The following is a 27,425-nucleotide window of genomic DNA, read 5'->3' on the forward strand; positions in this document are numbered from 1 at the left end:
CACTTTGAAAGCCATCGTATTCTTCTGCAATAGGTCAGAGTTCTATTCACTGTGACCATAAAAAAAAAATCTATTTTTCTTAACTTTGATTTTCTATGAATTATTTTACTACATGAATCAGTGAATGTACTTCTATGATGCAAATAAACCTCACTTGAAATAATGATCATCAAGAGGGAACACGTTAGCAGATTTTGTTAGCTGAGAATAAAAAAAAAACACCCTGTGAAGGATCTGGTGGGATTGATTGATTTATTTCCCAGAATTACAAAAAAAAAAAAAACACTAGCTAGCCTAAAAGCTAAAAACTAGCCATTATGACCAAAAAAGACTTCTTCAGTTTGAGGGTTTTACCTTGTTTTATATTGTATACCTACACAGTATGTAAAAAAAAAAAAAAAAAAACAACCTTAAACTGACATATTGCATTTATCCAAAAACAAAAATCAAGGAAAAGCATAAACATATTCTAAATAAAATTAGTCAATATGATGCAAATTATAGCACAAAAGAAATGACACACATTTCTATTGGGAACCATAGAAAATAACAGGTGAAAACCCAAATAATCCTGCACTAATGTCAGTAACAATAAAGTCATGGCTCCGATATATTTACAAAATGTGATTTGCTTATAGTTGCAAAGCTAAAGAAGGGAATCGCTTTTGTATCTTTGGCTAAGGAGTGGAGCGGCAATATGGCTGTAGTCACTTAATAACTGAATAAAAACGATCACAATATTCAAACTTTACACATACACAACACTTATACAGAGGTGAGCAACTAAAGCAGCAAACAAAAGACTCTTAACGCGACCCTGCCAAGACCAAGCAATTGATTTTTTTCAACTGAAAACATTCTCAACATCACAACAGTGAGTGGCAGCAGTTCCTGGGCAGATAAAGTGTAAATGTACTCACATTGTGCTACTCATTCAAATACACTATATATATATATATATATATATATCACTATAATTATAAGTTCTGCTACCATTGTCAAAATCTCAAAGTCAAATCTCAAAATATGAATGCATAAACTTGGACTGAAAAATATCACAGGTAATAATATAATTACCAGACCTTCACTATGGGATGTTTCTCCCTGAAAAATGAAACTTTATCACTCACTTACATTTCCATTTAAGGCAATATTTGATTCTAACCGTGACCAAAAAAAAAAACAAGTGAATTGAACTTTCACTATAATGACAGCAGTCACACCAAGGATCCTCACCATTGCTTATATAAGTCGTCGCTAACACAAAATAAATTAAGTTTGACTTTAAAAAAAAAAAAAAGACGGTGCATCAATAATTCCATACCTAAAAATAAAGGTTGAGTGTGCATGAATTTTCAAAATAAAACAAAACAAAGTCTCATTTTGGATGAGCTGCCCTGTGTTTTCTATTTATGGCTTCCTTCACAAATGCACTGATATTAACCACTGAGCGCATGCAGTCCCCAGAACTCTCCCCACTCTGCCTTTCAGGACCTCCCACTTTATAAATTAGATACTGGAAATGAGGATTGTTGGTTAAATGTACAACTGTAAACAAAATTGTAAAACAGTTTGATCTGAGGTGAGATCTGGCAGTGCCAAACATATGATTACTAATATGAGAATAACTGAGGCCACTTGATTTATACCAATTTGTACCAGTGCAGTCAACTTGTTGACCAGTGAGCTACATGCTGCCAGTTAGGGGGAAATTCACCCACACTCAACCAATAACTCCAAAACATGGATACCTCAGAGATGACATAAATAACTAAAGAATGAATGTGTTAGACACAAACAGAGAAATAAAATGTATGTATAATGGTAAACTGCAGACTTAAATGAACGTAAAACCTGACTGGTTGAAGCGTGAGGAGGTAGATGTGCAGTATACAGGTGAAATCTGACTAAGACAGAGGCCTAGTTTTTACAGAAGTAAGTGAAAATAGTTGATGCACTTAAAAAAAGGAAAGCAGTTGTTTTACAGACTCTGTCTGAGAAATGAGCAAACTCTTGTATACTTGTGGGTACACTCCTTTACGAATCCTCAGTCTGGTCTCGACTGTCTGACCTGGCAATTTTGCGTGGTGGGGCCATGTTGTCGTCTTCTGTGTGTTCCTGTTCTCTCTTCTTTGCTGTATTCTGACAATGGGTGATTAAAAAAAACAAACAACATCAATGCAGAGCAACAGGTTTGGGTTAACGTACTACTAGGAATAAACTCCTACTTCCTTTAAAACCTTTACCTTTTTGTCCCATTGTTGGTGAAGATATCGCAGCAGGATGTTTGTCTTCTCTGTGACGATGACTGAGAATAAACAAGAAATGGATAAAAAGAAATATGTCCGAAAATAAGAATGTTCAAGGAGGAACACTGTTCAACAAATATATGACTGACATATATGTAGGTAATCTTTCCCAGTGGTCACACCCCTGTATTTACTCACTCTGCTCTGAGGGATATTCTCTGGTTGGTAGATACACGGATGGTCGACGATTCTGTAAAATACAGAAGTTTTGTATGGGTGAGGCTCTGTAATGGTGTAGGCCTGCATTTCAACCACCACACTGTGGTAATTTAACATTAAAATGGATACATAAGGGAAAACTCAACTAGTCTCCACATAGATGTCTGGATTAATAATAAACATGGATGGCAGTTTGTTTGTTTTTTTGGCAACACAGACTTTGTGTGTTAAGATGAACAGCACGTGTTACACTAGAACAATCCAACATTCATCTCATTCCCTAGGTGTAACAGCTGGTAGAACAAATAAAATGGAGGACATATAGAGCTATACCAAACGAAAAGCACGACTTACTGATGCTTTACAGACGGAGTCTGCATGGAACCTGCTGAAATTGTTTTTGTTGTAGACTGGTAAACCCTTGAGGAAAGCGCCCTGTGAAAGCAACGAAATAAAAAGACAACATAAAGGACACAGCCAACTACTACAACCCTATATTAACTATTGTATATTGTTTTGATAAGGTGATATTAGCTGGCGTAAAACTCTGTAAAAAAATATTTAACCTGAGTCAGAAAAACCTACCTTCTCCATTTCTGTTTAATCCTCCTGTTATTTAACCACCTCTGTGTGATATCAGACTGATGCTAGTTCTTTAGCTCGGTGGCTGCTTTCTGTTGGAGTCGAAGCCTCTTCCTTTATCAGTTCAACTATTTTTTAAAGACAGTTATAAAAATAGTAATGTTCCGTTTCTCCGTCGCAACATTTCCTGCCGGTCGTTTACAAATCGCCAAATAATTATTCAGAAACTGAGGAAAAGATCGAACAATTCGTGACGACTTTCTACGACTTCACAACTCCATCTTTGTTGTTCTAATGCTCAGGGGCGGGAGCATGCAAACTTTGACGTTTCTGTTTGGTTCAACCGTGAGTGATGAGTGACGAAGGAGGCAATATATAATCTGATTGGCTAAAAAGTATTGCGTAACAGACCGAGCCTCCAGTGTAATCGTGGGGGTTAAGGGATGAACCATTCGATACCTTGGGCATGTCTCTCTCTTTCTCTCTGTACAGTGTTCAAATGTACAAAAGCAATAGGGTGGCTTAAAATAGATTTTATACATATGAACATTAACATTTTCCATTTTAACATTTTACTTAATTTTTAACACCATGCATTAAAAAAACAACCTACATTTGCTCTAAAATGGTTTTGTCAGCAACTTAAAAAGATCAAGAACTCAATCATTCTGGGGTCAATGATTAAGAGGTTAATTAGTATGTTAGCATCTGTGACGGTATGAGTACTACTAGTAGTTACATCAGGAATGTATATGCTGTATTTGAGAATATTATTGAATTCAGAAAAACATATGCTTCTTGCATTCTTAGCTTAGGATATTTTGTAACTGACGCTTGTGCAAAAAAAAAACCAAACATTTAAAACAACTGATTAGTTTTCAACGTCTATAGTTGTTTGCATAAATCACAATAACAAGGACACCTGAGAAAACAGAATATATACATGCAACTATTGAAACAGCTTAAATGTAACAAATAGAAGTGAACAGCAGCTTTGATTTTACAATATAACTTTATTAAGATGTGTTTTCTCATCAACAGATTTTGTTTATCAATCAACTGTGATCTTTTTATAATTGTGATTATGACTTCACAAGGATGATGGATTATTTTTCTACATGTTTGGATGAAACTACCAGGTTTCATACAACTCATGGTAAAATCAAGCTGATGTGAATGGCCACTTCAAACCCCACCCAATGTCACCTAATTCAAAGCCACTTCAAACCCCACCCAATGTCACCCAGTATCACCAGTTTGTCACCCAGTATCACCAGTTTGGACAACACACAGAGCTTTTTCCCCATTGCCAACATTCCAAAACCAAAGTCTCTTCTTTATTATCTCAGGTTTTCCAACAGGAATTCCTCAGTGTGTGAGTGATTTACGTCCCTTTAGCATTCGCCGTAGAACAACTTCAATTCCGCTTTTGGTTCTCATCCTCTTGATCCAGCCGTGTGTTCTTTTACGTTTGATGTTCTTGGGCTGGTACTCAATGCCTCTTTTGCGTGTCCGGATTTGCTGATATTGGCATGGAAGTTGCTGGAATAATCCTGAACCTTCTGCTTGTGAAGAGAGCGGTCCACATTTGGAAATCAAAGGTGATGGAGATGTTCTAGACGCAATCCAGCTGCTGAATAATCTGAGGTGAGAGGTAGCTGGCATACCTGCACTTCTGGCATGAATGCTGCTAATAGAAAAAATATATTAATTTAATTCCTTAAATTTATTGTGAATGCTATGTTTAAACATTTTCTTCAATGGATAAAGATATTATCTTTTACATCTTTCATTAAAAGGAAAACTTGGAATTCTAATATTTTACACAATTTTGACATAGAAGTAAAAGTGCTGCTTTTACAAATCTCTATAAGTGAACCAAAACTAAGTTAATAGATAATTAAACAGGGCCCTCCTAATACCTGCGTTGTTATGCTAAGTCGTAACATTTCAGACATACTGTATATATAATTTTCTTTTGTACCAGTTATTTTATTAGTTCAATTACCAAGTCACTACTGGCGAACAAAAAGACCAGTTTTCTTGACCCAGCATTCATCCCAGGTGCAGGTCATTAAATAATGCTATTAATTTTAAATAAACTAGCAGGTCTCATCAGGCTGCCGGATAGCTCTGCTGCTAATTTCCATTAAGTTTCCTTGCGAGCATTTTTAGCAATGCCGTTTATTGACATCGGTAGCTGTTCTACTTACCTGCCAACGCTGGTAAGTACCCGGAGTCGAGAAAACGAAGAGAATATACTGTTCATTTTATCTTTGAAAGATATTTAGACAATTGTTGTGTCTAACGTGGGCTCTGTGAAAGTCACAGATTCGTTAGTTACCTTCCAATATCGAGTACAGCAATTGGCTGAAGGCTTTAAGCCAATAGTAATACAGTTTGCTGAAACCGTCATATCCGGGTTTCTTGGCAACTTAAAATAAAATAAAATACATTTAAAAAAGTAAAATAGACTGTGTCGGTTGCAAAGACTCACTGTAAATTACCCCATTGCGGGACGGACAAGGGACTTAATTATTGGAATTCTCATATATCCTATACATATGTTGTATAATCAGTATTAGTGCATAAGAGAAAAAATAACAAAAACATAATAACTTTGTGAATTGATGACATTTAAGGACATGGTCAAGTGCAGGATGTTTTCTATATTTAAAAAGGCAGATTTATGTAAAACAGGGGTTATCAATGGACGTAGTCTGCCTGAAATATGTTTTAGTCATTGCTATTGTGCTTTTATTATTAAATAAGAGCACAATAGCCTGAAAGAACAAGCATGGCAATAGTTATTTACACTGGCTGACAGACAATGCCAGAGAGCACACAGCTGCCTCAACTCTCTCAGTTTACATCAAAAGTGGCCATTCTGTACCAGGAACAATACAGACCCAATAACACCAATAGTTAAACATAACTATACTATAGGCAGCCAATACATTTGACCGAATGCAAAATATACCCTGGCTAATTTGTAGCTATCAAAGATTATGTATTTATTTTACAAAAATGTTATTTTTTTGGTCAGTTATAAATTGTTTACATGCTGGTGCCAGGAGAATGGAACTTGGAATTAGATTGTTATAAATAAATAAATTTAAAAAAAAAGTCAAAATATGAGTAGTTCTAAGTACCAAATCCTTATAATTCACATATGCAGCCGGTATAGGTAAACAACTGGATTCACATGGTTGATCAGCCAGGAGAATGGAACTTGGAATTAGATCTGCTCTGTTTGACACAGTGCACACTCACGCGCACACGCTCTGCTGTTCCACCAGCCTTAGCAACAGAGGAACAGAGCTCTGTCATTGGCCTTCCGTGTGTACAGACGCTCCCTTTATTCGCTTATTCCACTGTCAATCATTCGGGTGCCGAACTACCGGAGCACCGTGGTGTCTGCATCTGCTGCGGATACAGCAGGGACGGTAGGGCTGGGTAGGGCCTGACCTGAACGTGCAGTGGATGTATGTAGAGCTGCAAATGTTATAGTTTAAACCAAAATGTCTCTCCTTTTGAAATGCATATGGCACATTTTATGGATGCACGCCCGTTCATCACCACCAGGCTCTGTACGAGACCAATGAGGAGCGGTCGTCTCTCTGCAGCATCTCCAGCGTAAACAATTGTTGCGCCAAATGCACCGTTTTCTTTAACCGTCCTTGATTTATCCCAATCTCCATCACCAGTAATTCTGCAGGTATGTAATCCATTTTATCGTGTGCCCTTCTGCGTTTGTTTTGCATCATACTGCCATCTGCACCCATAAACAGCTGCAGCATCTTTTCATGCATTTTGTTTTTTTCACCACGATCCTGCAAAAATAACGCTTCCATACACTGTTCAGTTTGATCATCACTCAGGAAATACATCTAAGCAACACCAGTGCTCATGTCATTGTGATATTAAAATGCATAAATGATTTGCATTTTTCCTAAATGTGTTATTTATTTTTCCTCCTTAAAACCATCCTGATTTGTTTTACTTGATATGATTTATCCTGATTATTTGAAATATTTCTCTGCCATAGTGGCTAGAATGGTTGTGGCGTTGATGTCTTGGGGGTCACCTGCTTGGTAAAGCAGCTATGCTATGTAGGACATTAGTGCACCAGGCCTTACATTAAGAAATGTGATCATATAGTGTCATCTTTTATTTCAGGCAAGTAATATGGCTGACGATGTCACGTCAGATTGCATGCTATTGCACTGCATCTTACTGGAAAGAAGTATTTTGAGAGGTGAAGCAGCACACAGTGTACCAAACGTGTATGGGACATGACAGAGGCATCAACCCCATGTCCTACAGCCTGGATGGGAAACAAATGGCTTTCTAACCTTCGGCCTGTTGTTGCTTTTGACAACACCAAGCAGGTCGTTGCTTAAAGAATCCCTGTTTTCACCGACAGTGAGATGACTGTTGGAACTACCTTCCTGCTAATGAGGTGTTGTGGTTGCTCCATGCTCAGTACTAGTATTACCCTGTTAAACAATTTTCAGTGGAGTCTTGCCTTCCTCTTATGCCTGTTTTCCTGTGCTTCATGTTGGAGACGATGTGAATTCTGAATGTAAGAAATTCAAACACTAGTCGTATTGATCATGCTTGTGGTTATATTTTTCCAGAATGACAAGTGGTTTAATGACAATTGAAGTTTTGTCTGTGTTTTATCTCATCAACCGAAGCATTTTTTAAATGCCTATATTCTAAGACATGAAGTTTCCATTATATATGGCTTCTGAAAGAGTCATATCTGTTAAAAAGAGACATTTTTGCAGCAAATGTATTTTTTTTTTTTTTTGCAATGACTTGACACTTGGGTTCCCAACCAGTTCATGATGGAATACCCCACATCCAAACCTACTAAAACACAGCAAACATTAGGTCAAACAAACATTAACTCATACAGTTAGAGGATGTTAGCATGACAGAGCATTTTTTCAAATCTAAAAAAATAATCAATTTCAGGGATATTTACTATAGATCTACTAACAGACTAGACAGTCAACAAACATCCAGACATGTTTGTCCTATTTATTGTAATTAAAGGGTCATTAAAAAAGAACTAAGATCCACGTCACATTTAATATAACCAGGCAGATATGGAGAATTACTTTGCACTTGAACTCATTCCCCTCTGTTTCCTAGAGATAACCAGTGTATGTACAGCATGTGTCAGAGTGGGAACCAATAATACGTCATTCAATAGACATTACAAAACGCATCTGATCTGGAGAGGTACTTAACTGTGAAAAGAAATATTGGTTTTGTCTCATTTTATCTTCCTTCTGGAGTGACGTTGAAAGCTGCTGCCATGCTGCCTGGTTTGACTTGTTACATGTGCAAGGTCATCACCATTAGATGATGAAGATGCTTTTAATCACTTTACTCCTATTTCCTACCAGATGAAAGGTGTGATTTTGTTGTTGGTCATTGTTTTTAACCAGAGGAAATGCATTGTTGAATGTTTGTTATTGTTGAATCTGCTTAAAAAAACACGAAGGACAACCTCTGGTGTTTTGGTTGAATTTTGTTCTGCAATTTGTCTCAGAGAAAACATTTATGTTCTTTGCCTGTTTCATTTGGCTTATTATTGTGTGATGAAGGGATAAAGGAGACTGTTATATTGTAACTGTGTTGCTAGGAAACAGCTTGATTCTAGTCCTACTGCAATCCAACCGAGACACAATTTCTTCCTGGTGTGCTGCTGGCAACTGGCAAACACTGCAAACCTGGAACCTTTATGATGCATACGCTCAGAGCAGAGGGGAAAATATGAGAATCGAGGATAGAAATCTTTCCAAATGTGCGGACCTTTTAGACATGAAGTCATTCAATTTAAAATAGATCATAAGAAAATGTCATTAATGTGCTATATCGTCATCTTCTGTTTGTTTTTTTTTTATTGCTAATAACATTTCCTTCTCTCTTATGTGTTTTTCACAGCAGGGTGGCACCATGTTGACCAGCATCACTGAAGGCATACTGTGTTGCCTCACTGGTAAGACTGCCAGTCTGGTCCTGCCTCTGGAGTCGTCAGAACCCTCTGATGGGTTTGAGTTTGTGGAGGTGAAACCTGGGAGAGTCCTGCGGGTACGCCACATTGTCCCTGAGCGGCAGGCCCTGGTGACAGATAAACAAGTAACAGTAAAGACAGATGGCAACTTCAACAATGAGAGCTGTTCTCAGAAAAATGAGAGCAAAACTGGCAGCAGCGTCCACTGTAAGAGGAAGATCACTGTGTACCGTAACGGCCAGCTGGTGATCGAGAACCTCGGTGATGTTCTGCACTCTGAGATTCTGCAGTGTCAGGATGGAGACCTTGAGCCCTGCAGCACGGTGGAGGTGGAGCTGGCTGATTATAAAGAAATGCCCTCATCTCCAGACCCCAACCCTGTTCCTCCTCCGGTTCCGCCAACTCACGGGGAACAAAAACCCGCTCCGCCTCCTCGCAGGCGCCGCCGCAAACCCAAACGCACAGTAGTGATCGACTCTAAAAGGGTGATCTCCAGCTGCAAAGGTACGGACTCGGACGTTGCGCTATTTTTCGTGCACGGAGTGGGCGGCTCTTTGGACATATGGGGCAGTCAGCTGGACTTCTTTTCTCGACTGGGCTATGAGGTCATTGCTCCAGACCTGGCAGGACATGGAGCCAGCACTGCCCCACAGATCGCAGCAGCTTATACCTTTTATGCCCTGGCGGAAGACCTCCGTGCCATTTTTAAGAGATATGCACGTAAACGCAACATTCTCATTGGCCACTCATATGGGTGAGTCTCTGTCAATCATTTCTGATGTAATCTCAGTTATGACCATTTGATGATTCTATGAATTTTATTATGTGGCACCATTAGCTTACATAAGTCTTTTTTTATCCTTCTCAGCGTGTCATTTTGCACATTCCTGGCCCATGAATACCCTGATTTAGTTCATAAGGTGGTGATGATCAACGGAGGCGGTCCCACAGCTCTGGAGCCCAGCCTGTGCTCCATTTTCCAACTGCCATCTTGTGTCCTACACTGTCTGTCCCCCTGTCTGGCATGGAGCTTTCTCAAGTGAGTGATCCACTCTGACACGTCATTCAAACGGTGCAGTTAACCATCGTAACATTTCTCGTCTCTTTCCAACCTTCAGAGCAGGGTTTGCTCGTCAGGGGACCAAAGAGAAGCAGCTGTTGAAGCAGGGCAACGCCTTCAACGTGTCTCCGTTTGTCCTGAGAGCCATGATGAGTGGACAGTACTGGCCTGAAGGAGATGAGGTCTACCACGCTGAGCTCACTGTTCCCATCCTTCTGGTTCATGGCATGTGTGACAAGTTTGTGCCCATGGATGAAGATCAGCGGATGGCAGAGGTAACTTATGACCATGACTGTGGTTCATTTGTCATTTTATACAAAAAGCAAGTGTAGTTGTAATGTTTGTGTTATTTTTATACTCCCTTTGTAGATCCTGCTTTTTGCATTCCTCAAAGTCATAGAGGAAGGCAGTCACATGGTCATGATGGAGTGTCCTGAGACTGTCAACACTCTCCTCCATGAGTTTTTCTTATGGGAGCCGGACATGTCCAGGAAAGACAGTAGCAAGACAGAAACAGACAAGACCGCCGCTGCCAGTGACACTCTCCATACACTGAAAACCAACAAGTCTATGGATAAATAACCACGAGGAGTCTAGGAGTCAACACAACCAACCAGAAGGCCTTTTTTGGCAGTAGGCAAATGTTCCTGAGGCTGCTTCCAGGCTGAGAGCTGTTACTTCCAGACCCATCTCTTCATGATGTGGACGGTGTAGAAGATAAAGCAGGACTTTCATCAGACGGGGATGAAGCAAAAAAAAAAAAAGTTTCTTCTTCACTTATTGAAAGAGTCGGTGCTCCATCACATCACACTTTTTAAGAGAGACAATATGTGGAGATAAAGGACGTACGTCCATGTGGTTTGTGTTGAAATGTCTGTGGTGAAGAACTAACAACTGGAAAAAGAGAAAGGCATAAAACCCATTCATTTTCTGACTCTATCATAAATATTCTGTCTGCAAAACCTACAGTCTGCCTTTATGCCTTTATGGAGATGTGAAGTGTAAAGATAGAGGTGAATGCATCAAACTGGAGAGTTATAAATGCTATGGTGATGTCTGATTCTGTACAAGACATCATTTCTTAACATATAAATATGTGCCATGATTAATAAGCTATTGTACATGCAGATATAGTTAACAACTGCACCACAAGCAGAAATCAAATGAACCCAACTGTTACAGTGATACAGTGCAGTCAGTCACCATCTGAAATATGAAAATCCCCAGTGGCAGAAGCTGGAATTGGCTTGTATTTTCAAAAAGAAAAAAGTATTTAATATTAATTCAAACAGGTATGTGGGAGTACATTAACCATAATGGAATAAATCACAAACATGAATCCCAAATGCATGAGAAACAAGTTATAATCTAACAGATTTAAGTCAATCTAACGTAACGTAAAACCAGACAATAACTAACACTGTTGCCTTTGTGGCCCACCTCCATCAGTGTAGAAGCCATTTTCTCAAAATTATATAATACTATAATATCCTAAGGATACAACAAATACTAAGGACCCTGCATGAGTTACATGAGAATATGAAAATGTGTAAGTGATGATTAAGAGAGTTTCAGTATATTGTCATATTGAAAAATCCACTCCTAAGTGTCTCTCCTAATGTGTACGTATTATTATTATTATTTAATTCTGAAATAACAGCAACTGCCATAACAAAGTGTGGTTGTATTAACTGCTTCAAGCTGTTCTGTCTCTAAGCTGATTAATTCCAACTAAAGGTGTGTTCCCCTATTTATCTAACAGTGAAATATCGAGCTGAACCTTATATTCTCTGAAAGACATTCATTCGTGGGTGTTGTTTTGTCTCATAATGGGACAGTAAGATGCAAGAAAAAGCACAGTCTATGCTCCCAGACAGTGATTATCTATTGACTGGATAGCAGAAAGTGTTAATTAGTAAATGAGAGTTTTTGTCATGGTTAAAGCAGAAACGAATGAATCAAAGGAGCGGTCGTAGACAGCCTGCAGGTTGTCGTATATGCATTTTAACTGACTGCAGATGCAACGTGACAAGGCTTATGCAAATGGACAAAAAGAACGAGACATGACTTAAATGACATGGGACTGACAGCTGCGAAACCGTATATAGTCTCTATGGACTTTCAGAAACCAAGTGCTGCTGAATGCAACGTATTGTATGCTTCCTTTTGGTGTAATGATAGGTCATCGGAACTCCAAGGACTACAGGGTGTACATGTACTTCCACCTGCATACACAGATTGTCAGTGCTCATGTGTGTTTTATCTTTTTGTCGTTAACCAAATGTGCTAAAGTTATTGTTGCATTTACTCATGGGAATCTTATTATATGCACTACTTGAGTAAAGATGCATATGACGTTATATACCCTATGAAAACTATTGGATTCAGTGTACACAGTAAATGTGCCTTTTATGGCATGAAATAAAAACAAATGTTCAAATGGGGTTTTTTTGTCTTTATATTTGTTAACACACAAACTGTACGGTCAGAGGGAACAAAGGAAATGAATTCAATATATTTATAGGGCCATCTGTGCCTTTGTGTTTGAGCCATTGTCACAATAGGCAAACAGAACTGAACACCAGGCCAAAATTATAAATATTAGCTAAGGATTAATACATTTAAGGCATTGCTAATTCTTAGCCACAATGAATAATGATTAAAAGGAAGACAACAAAATTGCTGAAAAAGGTGTAGTTACAAGGTAAGAATTATTGGAAGCCAAGAATATAAGTAACAATAAATAGTTTTGGTAATTATGTCAGCAGTCACCTTGGAATAAAGAATAAAACAGAAAATGAACAACGCTGTTTGTTTTGAGTTTATTAAAGAATTTATTGAAAGTAACACAAGCACTTGTCTGTACAAGAGTGCCCCTTGCAAACGAGTTTAAAATTACATTTATAGTGTGTTAGATACATTCGTGTGTGTGTACAAGAATATGAGTGGGGGCCAGTTGGTCTCAGTACAGCCAACAGAAACTCAGAAATATGCAATTGTCAAGGTCTTACAGGACACGGAGAACAGATAATGAGGAGCATCTCCCATCCATGGCAAGCACACATAAGGTCAGGCTGACGACATGAGTCAGTGGTAAAACAAGTCAAATACTGGATAATGGAATATAATTTTGTCATAACAAACCCAATTTTGAGTATAAAACAAAGGCTGAAATTGCAGCAATAATTGTATATACAGTAAAATAAATATGCAAACATGAAATTACACATTAAATAACAAAAAACAAAAGCAAATAGACTGACATTATGTTTATACAGAAGTAAGCCACATATAGATTATCTTTTTTTGGGACAATATACAAATCACAGTCAATATTATATAATATTGTACTATATTAAATTATATTATGTTATAATATGTTCAAATACAATGTATGTGTATTTTTTTGTTTTAAACATGAAGGTAATCGTGTATGTAAAATAACTGAATTATACGCACCACAATACACCACAATTTGGTAAACGACTTGTCTGAGCTGCGCCCCAATTGGTTGAGCGTGTATCTGCGTGTTGTGGTAAACAAAATCTAAGGTGTGCGCATGCGTACAAGCGTAATGGAGGACAGCGATCTACTCACAACGAGTTCAATAAGTATTTCCGTTGCTGTATATGCTGTTCGCAGTGGGCATTTCTAATTCATTACCCGGTAGCAAAGAAATTCCGAGGACATTTTCCAAAACAAACACGAGGAGCTGGTAAGTTTTTGCATGACGGTATTTCTTAAGAAGGCCCCAGAATCCTCGCTTCCTAACTCACAGTGCTAAGCTAACTAGGATAGCCGTGGTTTTACTAGCCGGAACTGCTCTATGGCTAAAGTGGTTGTTAACCGAGGAGGTGTAGACTATTTCCTGGTAAAGACGAAATTGACTTTACGTCTAAGTTTTACGCCTGTTTCATCTGTCAAACTAAGTTTGGAAAGACTAATGACTGTGTTAGCATGTTTTTCATTTTATGGCGTTTATGTCATCACAACGTTATGGTCGCGTTAGTCATTTTCTACGAACCGACCATTGTATCAGTAGACTCGTTAGCAAGGTAACGTAGCAGTTGATACTAAAATCCAAATAATAGTCGCATCTAATCAGCAGCAATAACAACTATCATTAGCCCGACTGAGGCTAACTGTATGAGACGTTGGGACATATTAAAAATAGTTTGACAGCCCATTTGCACGTTATATAGCATTCTGGGCTGTCACTTTATGAGTCTTGACTATTATTTGTGGCTTTACTGGGTAATTATTTATATAGTGCACGTGTGCAATCTAATACATTTTGCGTTTTTAAACACGTCTGCTTGTGTGCTTCCGTTAGCTGCTCTCCCCTCCCACAGGAGTGGAGTTAAAGAGCTATGGTTGGACCAATCACAAGGAGGCTGTCCTGCTTTTTCCTGTTACTTCCAGCTCTTTCCAGGCCAATCTGTACCTGTTGTACTGAGGGAAACTCTAAATTAACCCGTAACAACAGCTATTTGTATATTTTAAATATTGTTAAATTACCTCATCATCCAAAGGATTCAGTTTTTCTGTAACAGCTTTTTATTTCTAAATAACAATGGCAAAATATTTGTATCTTCAAAATTGTTTTTTTTTTAAATTTTGAACTGTTTGAACTGAACTAAAAACACCAATGTCAGTGATGCGTCGAAGTCATGTACATAACAAGGCATAACTCTGTAATTATTATCTTATTATTATTAGTTACATGTTATATTATGTCTATAACATATTCAGTTAAAATATAACTAAAATGTTATCATAAATAATACACTTAAATAATATACTTGGGACCTGACACAGCCGGAATAAGGACTTAAAATAATTATGGGAGTGTACAAATAAAAAAAGAGCATTATAAAAATAAAACAAATTATTATATAATATATAGAAGTAATTATTACTTTTTTACTGTTAGTGAATTGTCATAATTGCAATGTGAAAGATCAAAAATATGAAATCAAGACATTTATGGGATCTAAAATGAAAAATGTTCTTAAATTCATAGAAATTATTTGATTGAAGTCCATCATAGGGCAAACAATTGATACAAGCACTTCAAAAGTTGACAATAATGTTGTGGAAAAAGAAGTCATAAATAGCGATGATTTGATTCTGAATTAAATAAAGTATATATGTACTGCTCTTACCTACAGGCTCTTCCTCTGAGGTGTTGGGATGGCGTCAGATGGGGCCTCACAAAATCATGGATCCAGGGGGATCATGACTTTTTACCCCACCGTGGAGCAGTTCAGCAACTTCAATCGCTACATTGCTTACATGGAGTCACAGGGAGCGCACAAGGCAGGCTTGGCTAAAGTGAGTATCGTCACAGTTTTTGTCAGTGCCCACAAGTGCTATAGATAAATATTGCTTTTAAGGAGGTATAAAAAAACAGAGCAAGGTATAAAAAGGGGCACACTGGACTTTTTTTTTTTTTTTTTACAAGAATTTTATCAATACTGCTAGCTTCAATACTTTCTGTGTGTGCCATTGAAGAATCATAGGATTAAAACATTTTCCACTTTTAACCCCAAAGGTTGTCCCACCAAAGGAATGGAAACCCAGAAGATCGTATGACGGTATTGATGACTTGGTGATACCTGCCCCCATCCAACAGGTGGTGACGGGTCAGTCAGGCCTTTTTACACAGTACAACATTCAGAAGAAGTCAATGACAGTCCGGGAGTTCCGCAAGATTGCCAACAGTGACAAGTGAGACGTAACACACATTTTCAAGCAGCTGCCTGTGACAATAAATACGTATAAGCATTAGAATACTGCCATATATCGATTTCGATATTAATGTGTGAGCGCAAAGTGTATTTTTGTTGTTACTAATTGCTGCTGAAATCTCTTTAGGTTTTGTAGCCCCCATTATGACGACTTTGAGGAGCTTGAGCGCAAGTACTGGAAGAATGTGACCTTTAATCCTCCGATATATGGGGCAGATGTAAATGGATCCCTTTATGACCCAGTGGGTGGCCATATTTTTCTGTTCCAAAAATGTGCTATAAAAATTGTGAATGTATATAATATTTTATGTATGTTTTTCTTTCTACTTGCAGGGCATCAAAGAATGGAACATTTGCCACCTAGACACCATTTTGGATACTGTTGAATGTGAAAGTGGCATAGTGATTGAGGGCGTTAATACACCCTACTTGTATTTTGGCATGTGGAAGACCACTTTTGCATGGCACACTGAGGACATGGACCTCTACAGTATCAACTACCTGCACTTTGGGGAACCTAAGTCATGGTAAAGAACAGTACACAGACGACATGAGTCTAGTTTTAACTACTATAAAAGGATTTTGTGAACTGTGTTTCCTATATATATGCACTGTTTAGACCCCAGGGTTTGTCTATATGTTTAGAAGAAATTGCTCTGTTATAGTCAGACCAAACTCACAACTGGCACTTCATTAGGTCATGTTACTGTCTGCAGGTACTGTATTCCTCCAGAACATGGAAAAAGATTAGAGCGACTGGCTACAGGTAGGAGAACAGTAGAATAAATCAATCTTTCTCAGCAGGATTTATATTAACTTAACAGTTACCTGTGATTTTGTTTTTTCCTCAAAGGTTTCTTTCCTGGAAGTTCCCAGAATTGTGAGGCCTTTTTGAGACACAAGATGACGTTGATCTCTCCCTCTACCCTAAAGAAATATGGAATACCGTTTGAGAAAGTAAGTAAAGAAAATACTTTATAAAATCTACATGAACCAAAATAGAATTTGACTGGATTATTAAAAATTGTTTTTTGTTTAAAGATTACTCAAAGGGCTGGTGAGTTCATGGTAACTTTCCCCTACTCCTACCATGCTGGTTTTAACCACGGCTTCAACTGTGCAGAGTCCACCAACTTTGCCACAGAGAGATGGATTGAATATGGCAAGCAAGCAGTCCTGGTAACTGTGACTAACTTAACACTTTTAGCAAAAATGGAACACATACTGGTTTTGTTGCCAAGTCCTTTGAACTCTGTTTTTTGCATTGGTCTGCTGTAGTGTTCTTGTCGCAAGGACATGGTGAAGATTTCTATGGATGTTTTTGTGAAGAAGTACCAGCCGGATCGTTATGAGCAGTGGCTAGCAGGGCGGGATGTGGTGCCCATTGATCATTCACAGCCTACACCTGAGGCTAAGGAGTTCCTGAACGAACCTTTCAATAACGTGCACAGTGCCAGTAATAACTGTTCTGTGGAGAGCGGTGAAGAACGGAAAAGGTAAATCACGGACATGGCATCACAGATGAAACACTAAGGCTTTTTTATTTTTAAATGTGTACTCATAGCAATGCATTCAGACCACTTTGAAGTTCACCTTAGTTGGTGTTCTTAGTCTAGGTAGCTCACCGTCTTGGGTCATTTTGAGCATTGTTAACAAAAACCTTTTACATTTCTCTTTTTTTATAATGTAATATAACCTCCTATGCTTGTAATTTACATCTACTATGTTAACACAAGATTCATCTGAACCGAAGGGAACTCACAATGTTATTACTTCCCACTTTTTGTTCGATGTATAGAAAACTATCTTTAGACTCTATTCTACATTAGCTGTCACATCCCTATACCAGATCCTAAAATATATTTTTGCCATTATCCATATATACCAATTACTGATACATTTTAATTTCCTAAAATTAACGAAGCATTTCTTCTTTTTTCCATTCTTATTCATTTTCAGTGCTACACAGAGAATAGAGACCAAAAGACATAGAGTGTGTTTAGAGATACCAAAGGACATTGTTCCTAAGGAGGAAAATGAGGAAGAGGAGGACCACTATGGAAAGCGTCCGAGGCTGAGTCTCCTGCCGCCACGTACCATATCACATGAAGGCAAAAGAAATAAAGGTATTTCCTTTTTTTTTTTACGTGTAAAATGTAGAATAAAAGTTTTTTTTCTTTCCGTTACTAAACAGTTCACTGATTTACATTGTAATTCACAGGTCCTCCAAAACTGGTCGTCACACCAACCAAACTTACTTTATTGGACCCATTTCACAGAGGCTTTATCCAAAGTAACAGTAATGCCGGCCGATACACTCACTGTGCGAAGACCCGACCTCCAACTATCTCATCTCAGACCCGTGCTGGAAATGGACATCTTCCAGTTACAGTGGTACCTACACAGCCAGGTGCTCCAGGACAGCCTTCCCGCAAAATGGGAGTGGCCAGTCTACTCTTCCACAAGACACTAAGTCCAAAAGAAACTCTGCAGGTCCAGAATTACTCTCTGGAAACACAGCGGCAAACTCCCACACAGCTGCAGGTCCACAGCTACGCCAGAGAACATCAGCCCCGTCATCTTCTGCACAAAACCTTTGCACAATCTCACAAGCAGCCACAATCTTCATCTCAGGTATCGAGTTCTGCAAAAGTGGACTCCCCGCCAGAATCTCTCAGCAGTTTAACCAAAGTAACACCAACTGAAGCGAAAGTACCAATTCCGAAGCAAGGTGATGAGGAGGACAAACCCAAAATGTTGGTTTTCTCTGACGCTCATGCTGAACTGAAGACGCCTGAGGTTGAATCCACCAGCATGTCCCATTGTCTCCACACTCAGTCACAAGCCAAAGAGTTAAGCAAAATAGAGAGAGATAATCTCAAGAACAGCAAGCGAAAGGTCAGTGTTTCCACCCTTATAAATGTTATCTTCAAATAAAGATCAATTTTCTAACACTATTCTACTGCTCAACTATACAGTTGTACTAACCAACAGCCTTCTCTCAGGTCTGTCCTAACAAGACTATTTGCAGACTGTGCCTACACTATTTCCTTGTGTGATGTTCCCGTACTAATATCTTTTGGGTGAAGCTCATTAACTTATTACGTAGAAGGACCTTGATGATAATTATAATGCTACAACACCCTAGTCATCTCTCCTTTTACTAATTGCTTAATAATTACTAATAACAAACCTTTAATAAACTCTCAGTAATTACTAATAACAAAGAGTTATTCATCTCTCAGTAATTACTGATTGCAGTCTTTAGATAATTCTTCTAATATCTCCTCGAAATAGAATTTATTCTGAAATTGTACCCTCAGAAATTCAATGTTACTCATGTTGTTCATGCTACAGAGTAACCAATGCCCCCTTGTGGATAGTGGCATTGCCTTTGTCAAAGAAACCATTCCAGCCCAGAATCCAAATCAAAATGAAATGGCCATCACTCAGAATTACCATGTAAGTAGATATTACAGTTGAATTTACTGATAAACGGGTGGCTGGGCTTAATTAAGAGTGAGGAAAAGTGTACACACAGTACAGCGCTCCCAACCTGTCTCATATCACTCTGTTGAAGTATTCAGTTGTAAGAAATGAGAATAATTCATATTTTAATTTTCTGTTTTGCAATACAGCGGTTACTCCAGCAAGTGGCAGAAGAGCAGTCTTACTGCAAATCGGTAGTAAAGCAGGAGCAGCAGCAGAAAGAACTTCATAAGCTGCCTCGCCACCACCCTCTGATTAGAGAGGTGCACAGTGATGACGGTGAGCACAACATCTTCATCTGCTGTCGAGTTGCACTGTGAGATTCAGATTTTGATTTCTGATGCATTCATTTTTCTTTGCCTGTTGAAATGTAGAAATGTATGTTGATGTGGACGTGGAGCAAGAGGAGAAAGAAGAATGGGCAAAGCCACTGGTTCAGCTGTGGCAGTCTCGGCCATTTAACCCTCAGGCAGAGTGGGAGTACAACAAGAGAATGGGCCAGCAGGCTCCCTACTGCTGCATCTGCCTAATATTCCATACTCACAATCAGGTAAGAACAAAAGGCTGTCCAGAAAAATACTTACAAGAATTTGCACATTTTACATTTCTTTTTTAACCAACTTTATCTTTCTCTTAGTCTGAGGCCAGTGGTGGGTGCTCCAACAAAATGTTAGTGAGCCGTTCCAGAGGATACCAGTGGTCCAAACCTCTTATTCCAGAAATGTGTTTCAACACCCAAACCAGCAGGATGAACCAGGAGGGACAGCTGTCAAATCCCAACATAACAGAGGATGGGACCAGTCGTCTGGTCAGCTGTGCTCAGTGCAGCGTCCGTGTGCACACCAGTGAGTTCTTTAAATCTACAAGTATCACATGGGCTTTTTTTTAAGTCATCTTCAGCCTGGGTGACTTTTTTCTCATATATGGCCAGGGCTGGGTGATACGATCAGAAAAGCACAGCTTGATAATTTTCTGTTAATTTGTCAAGATAATATATACTTATATACTGTCTTCCCTATAAAATGGTAACAAAAGACAGATAAGCAATATAAGTTACACATATTTACTTATTTAATTGTTAAATGATATAAACACCTACACATTTGTCTAAGATCTAAGGCATCAAAAACAAAATGTAACAATGCACAAGTTATTTATAGCTACTTCTGAAATTTAAATAAATATATAGCTGTAGCCTGTTCTATAGTCAGAACTCCAATCCTAAACCACTCTTAATTCCGTGGTTTCTGTAAGTCTGTATTATGTTAGAAAAACATTTAGTAAAATACACACACATGTTTGGAAAATGTGTGTTTCGTCAGGTACTGTACATGGTTATGTTGAGCTCTGGTCATTCATCTATTAAAGGTCTCAGATTAGGCTTTAGAAGATGAATTGTGTGAAATATGTTTTTCCTCTTGTTTCTCTTGCAGGTTGCTATGGTGTGTCATGTGATGAAGCGGAGCTGGATGACTGGCTGTGTGCACGATGTGAGGCAAATGCCATCACAGAGGTCAGTTGATGGTTCCCAGTGTTAGTTTCTTCATACAGAATCTCATTTATCAACATATTATCACAAATCCTCTTTGTTTGATCAGTCCTACAACAGATGTAGTGGAAAAATAAGGTTGATTTACAAAAGCTTGTGTGTTTTTTACACACTAATCAGGTCAGAGTCAACAATTAAACTGAAGGAAAAGACAGTTAAAAATTTCTATCAAATATAATTTAATAAAAATGCATATTTAACACACTTTCCCCACCCACTGCTCCCCGGGCACTTAAAGCTGCCTACTGTTCACTTTGGTGATGGGTTCAAAGCAGAAGTCACATTTGGTTGTGTGCTGTGGTGAGCTGTATCACAATGATGAGTAGTTCACTTTCCTTCCTTCCTAATACTGACTCTTTCATGCTTTAAATATATTACACAAGTGCACTTCTGTGTGTACACTTTTTTTTGTTAACCTACATGAACAATACGAAAACTTCACAGTTGGTTTATCTATCTCTCTGTTCTTCTCTAACCTTGAGTAAACTTGTTCCTCTGTTTGTCACTTCCTTTGTATGGAGGTCTTTATTGTTTCATTCCTTTTGTGTCTTATGTGTTGAAAATTTGCTTTAACTCAGCCTTATAGAAATACCCCAAACATACCTAAGCTTCTTTCTCTTCAGAACAATAGGTAGACATACATAGACTCAGACACCCAACCGCTAGGGGGCAGTGTACCTCACGAAACAACTGGAATGATTTTTTCTCTTTGATTTTTTTTTTTTTTAAATGATGATATTTTTACCCCTGGAACTTGTTTTAAAATTCCTGTTCTGCCTGTTTAATGGTAGAGAGGTTTGAAATACCACAGCTGGTATAGACTGAGTCATTGGCTTTGTTATTAATGCCTATCTACCATGTCTTTTTTAGTAATGATTGTTGGTGTTAAAACGTGTGAAACACCGTTGCACCGCAGTACATTCCTGCACAATACACTCACTGTGTGTCATTGTTGTTCCAACCCACAGATACATGGTAGAACAAAGAACTTAAACTTCTCTCATTCATTCATTGAGCGTTGGTCAGTGTCAGGCATTGCTGTTGAAGTTATTATAATTATTTTATTACAATCATGTTAAGAACAGTTTTTTTCAGAACATTCTTTTTTTCTGCAGTTTTCCTAATGCAGTAGCTGCAGGTTTATAGACGTCAGTATGGAGCTAAAGCTAATATCAGCAAACTGATAGTTTGTCAGGTGAAAACAAAAGCGTCATAGTCCACCCAGTCTGACCCACATCAAACCTGTTAAGTCATGTGTTTGAATCTCCTTTTAATATTAACAAAATAAAGAGTTGTTTCTCTCCCGGTAGGACTGCTGTTTGTGCTCCCTCAGAGGGGGGGCTCTGCAGAGAGCCAACAATGACAAGTAAGTGACATCAGACAGCATCAGACTTTTTCATCATGTGATAATTTCTTTTAAACTCCTACCTGTTTTACTACTAAGATAACAAGAAACTGTCATCTTCCATTATTAGATTTTTTTTTCCCCTTCACCAGTATTTATTTCAGAGAACACATGTTGGGTGTTCACAGCCTGAGCATCGAGGCAGTTGTCACTCATCAGACAGCCAACAGCAGCTGTCGTGCTCTTTTTTTTTTAACCTTATGATGCCTGCGTCCTCCTTCAGTCTGAAGGACAGAAGTAATCCATCTCTTGAATAAAGACAGACAAACTTCAAATGTCAACATTTATACAAGGACTCAAACTGGTCAGACAATTTTATGGACGCGAGCTGTAAGATAAGATGTTTGTTATAATCAGGTCAGCGAATCACACCAGGTTACATGTTCATGACACCACATGTAACGCATATTTCCAGAAACACTAAACCCTGATACGAGAAAGCTTTGTGTAAACTCCTACTCATTGTTTGCCTTTGATACAGGTGGGTTCACGTGCTGTGTGCACTCACTGTGCTGGAAGCCTGCTTTGTCAACATCACTGAGCGCAGCCCCATTGACCTCTCTGCCATTCCACTGCCCCGCTTCAGACTGGTAGGAGTCCATAAGCCTGTCGTTGTACTCGGTGTAGAATGTGACTAATCTTTTATACTGATGACAGAATGGCACCACCGTGTTTTATAAAGAAGCAGTACAATTACACAAGCTGAACAAATCTGATTCCAAGACATTTAGTCATTTATCTTTAGCTCAGAATGGTTTCATAGAAATAATTGTTAGCCGTGAGGTTTTTGGTTTGTTATTGGTTATTAGGATTTGAAATAAATGAGTTGCACATAAATATTTGGTAGTTGCAGCATAGATATGTCACAAGGAGAAAGAGAAATAATGTCGTAATGTCTGCGAGGACAGCATACGCCCTGTGGACAGCACTGCTTTAAACATAACTGGTTGTGTTGAACTCCTTTCTTTTTACTCCTTTATTAAACTTTACTAATTTAATTCAAGCACAACTTAACAAATTGATATTTCAAGATTTTACCATTATCCACTTTCCACAAAAAAGAGCCTGACATACTTGAACTGCCAGACTTGAATTTGCTGCTGGCGTCTCGGTGTCTCTGAAACAGGGAAAAACTGTTGGCCATTCTGATTTAGTTCCTCTTCTCGTTTTCTTAAAATAAGTGTTCTTCTCAAAACTAAAGTGAAAGGTTGCTGCCGAACGAACATGTACCCCCCCGTCTTCTGTTTGTATGAGTCGCACACTGTCAAAAGCAACTAGAACCACTGAACTAGTGAAACACATGGGTGTCAAAAACTAATTCCTATTGGTATAGGTCATAATCCCACTCTAACTAATTTTCAAACGTGTATGTTGCCACATCCTAATCAAAATGAAGGTTTGTCTTCTTCTGTTTTCTTCCTGATTTTCTTCTTCATTATATTCCCTGATGATCTTCATTGTCCTTTGCTTGTCTTATCCTCCCCACTTGCCTTGTTTCCTTTTCCCCTCCCTTCCTTCCCCTCTCCCTTCACTCCTCATCTTTGTTGCTTCCGTAGAAGTGTGTGTACTGCAGGAAGCGGATGAAAAGGGAAGTGACGGGCTGCTGCGTTCAGTGCTCCCATGGGCGCTGCTCCACTGCGTTTCACCCTACCTGTGCTCAGGCAGCTGGCGTCCTCATGCACCCAGACGACTGGCCCTTTGTGGTTTTCATCACTTGTCACAGACACAAAGCACCTGTCATAACTGAGGTAAAAAAAAAACAAAAGCTGTCAGACCTTGAAGTAATGGATGAAAGAAGAAAATGTGGGTCTTTTAAATATCTGCAGGAATCATACAGGGAGTTTTAAGATGCTGTATATTGGATTTAGATCTTGAAATATCGCAACTGTATGTCAAGAAAAAGTTGTCTTGTCAATTTGGTAAATGGAACCCGCAATTCAAAGAAAACATGCTGAAGGTTCAGCTGCCATCTTTAAACACGCAGCCTTCAAGGCTTTAACAGAATGTTTTTGTCATTTCCTATTTTTTTCTTCTTGAAGTCAGACACTAGGGAAGTGCTGGAGCCAGCAGGCTCCAACAGGCCCAGACAGACACCATTCTCTGTCTTAAGGCATGAGTCCTTTAGTTAGGAAGGATCAGATTCCACACACATCTGAAATTGTTCTAATCCAGCGTTTATACAGGCTCCAAGGATTTCCACAGTCAGATTTATAAACATTTACCTTAAATTCCTCCAAACTCTTGATGACAAATGGTCTGTTGAGTGTAAGACCATACTATAAGAATGTTACTTGGACAAATGTTGCATCGTTGTGAAACAAAGTTAATTCACTGGAATGAACTTGATATGACTTTGCTGCGTTGTTATCCTTCGATGACATTGTGCTTGTTCGATTTCTGACTTCTGTATTCTAGCGAAACAAGACGTCCATGCGGGACCTGCAAGTGGGACAGAAGGTGATCTGTAAATACAAGAACGGCCGTTACTACCACAGTGAGCTAATGGAACTGACCACAGCTACTTTCTACGAGGTGGTGTTTGACGACGGCTCCTACAGTGACAACCTCTTACCTGAGGACATCGAGGTTAAATAGCTGTTTCTACTAAATGTTAACATTTATAGATAGGACGAGCGCCCCCTACATTCACACTTTCTACTGGTTCAAAACTTCACTGAACTTGAATGTAGCCACTGCTGAAATTACAAATCAGTGCATGTGCATCTGGTTCCATAGTGTAGCGGTTGTCAGGCCTGGCTTACACATTTGCCTTACACGCAGAAGTTCCTGGGTTGGTTCCCCAGAGGTGCCTCCCGTGGTAGCCACGTGAACATATATATAAATTTATATCCTTCTTGCATCATGTTGCACATGTCATGTATAATTTGTGGATCATGATTGTGTGCACAGAACCGTGACTGCATCCTCCTGGGTCCCCCTGCTGAAGGTGATGCTGTTCAGGTGCGGTGGACTGACGGCCTGATCTATGGAGCCAAATTTGTTGCAGCACACTCCATTCCAATGTTTTCGGTAAGTTCACCCAGTGTTTTCCAAAAAGGGCCCCACTAGAGGGCGCTAGGGGATCCTCAGAAAATTGGAGGGAAAATAAGAAAAAAATTAATTTAATTGTCATTTAATTTTAAAAAAACATTTGTTTGAAACATTACAGCATGAAAACTGCTGTAATGTTCATATTCTCAAGTTTAAAATGATACCAAAATGCACCTGCTGTGACAGCTACAACTTCGTCTGTTATCAAACTGCTCTGCTCTTTAAGCTAGTGTGTAGCTGGCTAGCGCATGTTAGTTGACACTTTTCTTATGCCAGACAAATGTAATAATTATAAATAGTTAATAATACTTCTTTTTTTTTAAAAAGCCTGGGAGAGGAATAAAACCCAAACAACTTCCTCAAAATGAAACATAAAGGTGAAAATGTAATGTGGGGATGCTTGAGTCTATCCAGAACCACATGTGAATTTAAAGACCATATTAATGTGAATTTTGTGTGTGTGTATGTGTGGTTTCATTCAGGTGGAGTTCGAGGATGGGTCACAACTCAGTGTCAAGCGGGAGGACATTTACACTCTGGATGAGGATCTGCCCAAGAGAGTCAAGTCACGGCTGGTAAATAGGTGTTGTCTGAGAGTTGTCTTCAATTGTCATCACTGAATTTCTCATTTTATTATATATATTTTTTTTTTTAGTCGGTGGCATCAGACATGCGCTACAAGCTCTTTGCACAGGACGACGTCAAGCAGAACTCCAAAAGACAGCGGGTGGTGAACTCTCGATACAGAGGGGACTACATCGAGCCCACCGTTTACAGAACCATCATGGAGTGATGGATCGTCTCCTCTCTGCATTGTAACACTCTTCTTTTTTTTTTTTTTTTATTAGCAGTGGAAGAACCACCTGTCCACCTCTTTTCTTTTCGTCCTCTCTTCTCCCACAATGCCAGGCTTCATTTTTATACGGCTGGGACTTTAAATGACTGATGTGCTTGGAATCCATATTCTTAGTGTCATCTTTTTTTTTTTTTTAACAGACTCTGTTTCAGTTGTTCTTGCTTCTCCTTCTGTCCCTTTGCCTCAGGAAGAAGCCATCAAGGAATTAATCACAGAAAGTGTTGAAGTTAACAACACAGGCCAGGTTCCTTTTCTGTACTATCATATTTTTCTTCACAGTGAGAGTGTTTTTTTTTTATAGTAAAACTTTTTCCTCTGAATGTACACACCCTAATGAGTCACAGCGCTCTGCAGTGTAAAGATTCACAGACAGTGTGATCCATGCACAGTTTTTATTTAAGAATTCAAACTCACGACTCTGCTTTTATCATAATTTTAACCCTCCAAAGAAGGAAGAATGTTAACATTTTTTTTTAGAATTCGTACTCATCACAGACTGGTCCATCACTGAGGTACAGCGAACACCGACTGTGAAGCTATTTTTGTCTCTCATATTTGAAGACGACCTATTGGGTTTTTTTTTTACACTTGTTGTAATTAGTGTTATTATACTTTATTTATGTCAGTGCATTACACTTGGCAACAAAGACTATTTTTCTCATGTTCTTTTCACACTCTAGAGAAGTTATATTGTATTTATTGTCTGCTTTCCAGACACTGATAGAGTTTTTGTGGGTTGCTGTGTTTCAGATAAAAGTTAGTTCCAGACACAGATTGTCTTTAGGTTATAGTTTGATCCCAAATAAAAAAAAACTTCATTGTTTCGCTGATTCTTTTGAAAATGCATTGAAGTTCTGTGATGTGTAAATGTTTACAAGAATGCAGGATCTTTTTGAAGACCTGGGCTGTTTCATCCCAGCTGCATTAGATCACTGTAAACCATATAAAAACACATCAGCTGATTGAGTAATGTTTAGATAAGAAATTTCAGTCAGTGTCAGATTTCAGTCTGTGTCCGCAGAGACTAGTTTTCTTTATACCCCTGGTGCCCTATAAACACCTTCAGGTGTTTTCAACAGTACCAGCTGCACAGTTCCAGCTGGGCTCACTCATCAATGTGTTGAATCACTTTTTTATGACCTGAGTTAATTCAAACTGCCAGTACTTCTGAAACTATAGTGAGT

The 27,425-nt window shown here is 38.6% G+C and overlaps 4 protein-coding genes across 12 annotated transcripts; 2 read left to right on the forward strand and 2 right to left on the reverse strand.

Annotated features, from left to right (window-relative positions):
• Positions 1-238: 238 nt before the first annotated feature.
• On the reverse strand, positions 239-3,388 carry LOC103395861 (DET1- and DDB1-associated protein 1-like). The gene is made up of 5 exons (XM_008333674.3): positions 3,054-3,388; positions 2,823-2,903; positions 2,448-2,499; positions 2,247-2,308; positions 239-2,142 (listed from the first exon to the last, which is right to left on the reverse strand). Exons 1-5 carry the CDS (start codon positions 3,060-3,062, stop codon positions 2,038-2,040), a joined length of 309 nt encoding a protein of 102 aa, XP_008331896.1. The 5' UTR covers positions 3,063-3,388; the 3' UTR covers positions 239-2,037.
• A 655-nt stretch (positions 3,389-4,043) lies between these two features.
• On the reverse strand, positions 4,044-5,421 carry mrpl34 (mitochondrial ribosomal protein L34). Of its 5 annotated transcripts, none has more exons than XM_008333673.3 (3): positions 5,264-5,421; positions 4,294-4,737; positions 4,044-4,256 (listed from the first exon to the last, which is right to left on the reverse strand). In XM_008333673.3, exons 1-2 carry the CDS (start codon positions 5,317-5,319, stop codon positions 4,419-4,421), a joined length of 375 nt encoding a protein of 124 aa, XP_008331895.1. In that variant the 5' UTR covers positions 5,320-5,421; the 3' UTR covers positions 4,044-4,256; positions 4,294-4,418. The 5 variants fall into 5 exon arrangements, with proteins under 5 accessions (XP_008331895.1, XP_024921992.1, XP_024921991.1 ...); XM_025066224.1 differs by having other exon boundaries at positions 4,315-4,740; XM_025066223.1 differs by having other exon boundaries at positions 4,044-4,266; positions 4,315-4,740.
• Positions 5,422-6,374: 953 nt separating this feature from the next.
• Positions 6,375-12,585, forward strand: LOC103395859 (protein ABHD8-like). Of its 4 annotated transcripts, none has more exons than XM_008333671.3 (5): positions 6,375-6,768; positions 9,012-9,835; positions 9,950-10,120; positions 10,200-10,416; positions 10,511-12,585. In XM_008333671.3, the coding sequence occupies exons 2-5, from the start codon at positions 9,024-9,026 to the stop codon at positions 10,721-10,723; spliced, it is 1,413 nt and encodes a 470-aa protein (XP_008331893.1). In that variant the 5' UTR covers positions 6,375-6,768; positions 9,012-9,023; the 3' UTR covers positions 10,724-12,585. The 4 variants fall into 4 exon arrangements, with proteins under 4 accessions (XP_008331893.1, XP_016897529.1, XP_024908344.1 ...); XM_017042040.2 differs by having other exon boundaries at positions 9,015-9,835; XM_025052576.1 differs by lacking the exon at positions 6,375-6,768 and adding an exon at positions 8,098-8,477.
• Positions 12,586-13,672: 1,087 nt separating this feature from the next.
• LOC103395858 (lysine-specific demethylase 4A-like) lies at positions 13,673-27,071 on the forward strand. 2 transcript variants are annotated; one of them, XM_008333667.3, is made up of 23 exons: positions 13,673-13,856; positions 15,313-15,475; positions 15,696-15,871; positions 16,019-16,133; positions 16,225-16,418; positions 16,608-16,657; positions 16,745-16,848; positions 16,933-17,070; positions 17,170-17,387; positions 17,851-18,017; positions 18,113-18,789; positions 19,249-19,353; positions 19,530-19,659; positions 19,755-19,930; positions 20,018-20,225; positions 20,814-20,893; positions 22,240-22,295; positions 22,816-22,924; positions 23,891-24,082; positions 24,750-24,920; positions 25,245-25,364; positions 25,868-25,960; positions 26,041-27,071. In XM_008333667.3, exons 2-23 carry the CDS (start codon positions 15,335-15,337, stop codon positions 26,176-26,178), a joined length of 3,558 nt encoding a protein of 1,185 aa, XP_008331889.1. In that variant the 5' UTR covers positions 13,673-13,856; positions 15,313-15,334; the 3' UTR covers positions 26,179-27,071. The 2 variants fall into 2 exon arrangements, with proteins under 2 accessions (XP_008331889.1, XP_008331892.1); XM_008333670.3 differs by lacking the exon at positions 19,249-19,353.
• Positions 27,072-27,425: the final 354 nt, after the last annotated feature.

This window comes from Cynoglossus semilaevis, chromosome 20, assembly GCF_000523025.1.
Source record: "Cynoglossus semilaevis isolate Cse_v1.0 chromosome 20, Cse_v1.0, whole genome shotgun sequence".
Lineage (NCBI taxonomy): Eukaryota > Metazoa > Chordata > Actinopteri > Pleuronectiformes > Cynoglossidae > Cynoglossus > Cynoglossus semilaevis.

Bases quoted from the DNA above. Each gene is read 5' to 3' on its own strand.
- LOC103395861 (XM_008333674.3), bottom strand. The intron at 2,500-2,822 runs GTAAGTCGTGCT...TGTATTTTACAG, and splicing joins ACTCCGTCTGTAAAGCATCA to AATCGTCGACCATCCGTGTA. The intron at 2,309-2,447 runs GTGAGTAAATAC...GTTTATTCTCAG, and splicing joins AGAATATCCCTCAGAGCAGA to TCATCGTCACAGAGAAGACA.
- mrpl34 (XM_025066224.1), bottom strand. From the start codon at position 5,319: ATGAACAGTATATTCTCTTCGTTTTCTCGACTCCGGGTACTTACCAGC. The intron at 4,741-5,263 runs GTAAGTAGAACA...TTTTTCTATTAG, and splicing joins GTACTTACCAGCGTTGGCAG to CAGCATTCATGCCAGAAGTG.
- LOC103395859 (XM_008333671.3), top strand. From the start codon at position 9,024: ATGTTGACCAGCATCACTGAAGGCATACTGTGTTGCCTCACTGGTAAG. The intron at 9,836-9,949 runs GTGAGTCTCTGT...TATCCTTCTCAG, and splicing joins CTCATTGGCCACTCATATGG to CGTGTCATTTTGCACATTCC. The intron at 10,121-10,199 runs GTGAGTGATCCA...TCCAACCTTCAG, and splicing joins CTGGCATGGAGCTTTCTCAA to AGCAGGGTTTGCTCGTCAGG.
- LOC103395858 (XM_008333667.3), top strand. From the start codon at position 15,335: ATGGCGTCAGATGGGGCCTCACAAAATCATGGATCCAGGGGGATCATG. The intron at 15,872-16,018 runs GTGAGACGTAAC...AAATCTCTTTAG, and splicing joins AAGATTGCCAACAGTGACAA to GTTTTGTAGCCCCCATTATG. The intron at 19,931-20,017 runs GTAAGAACAAAA...TCTTTCTCTTAG, and splicing joins TATTCCATACTCACAATCAG to TCTGAGGCCAGTGGTGGGTG.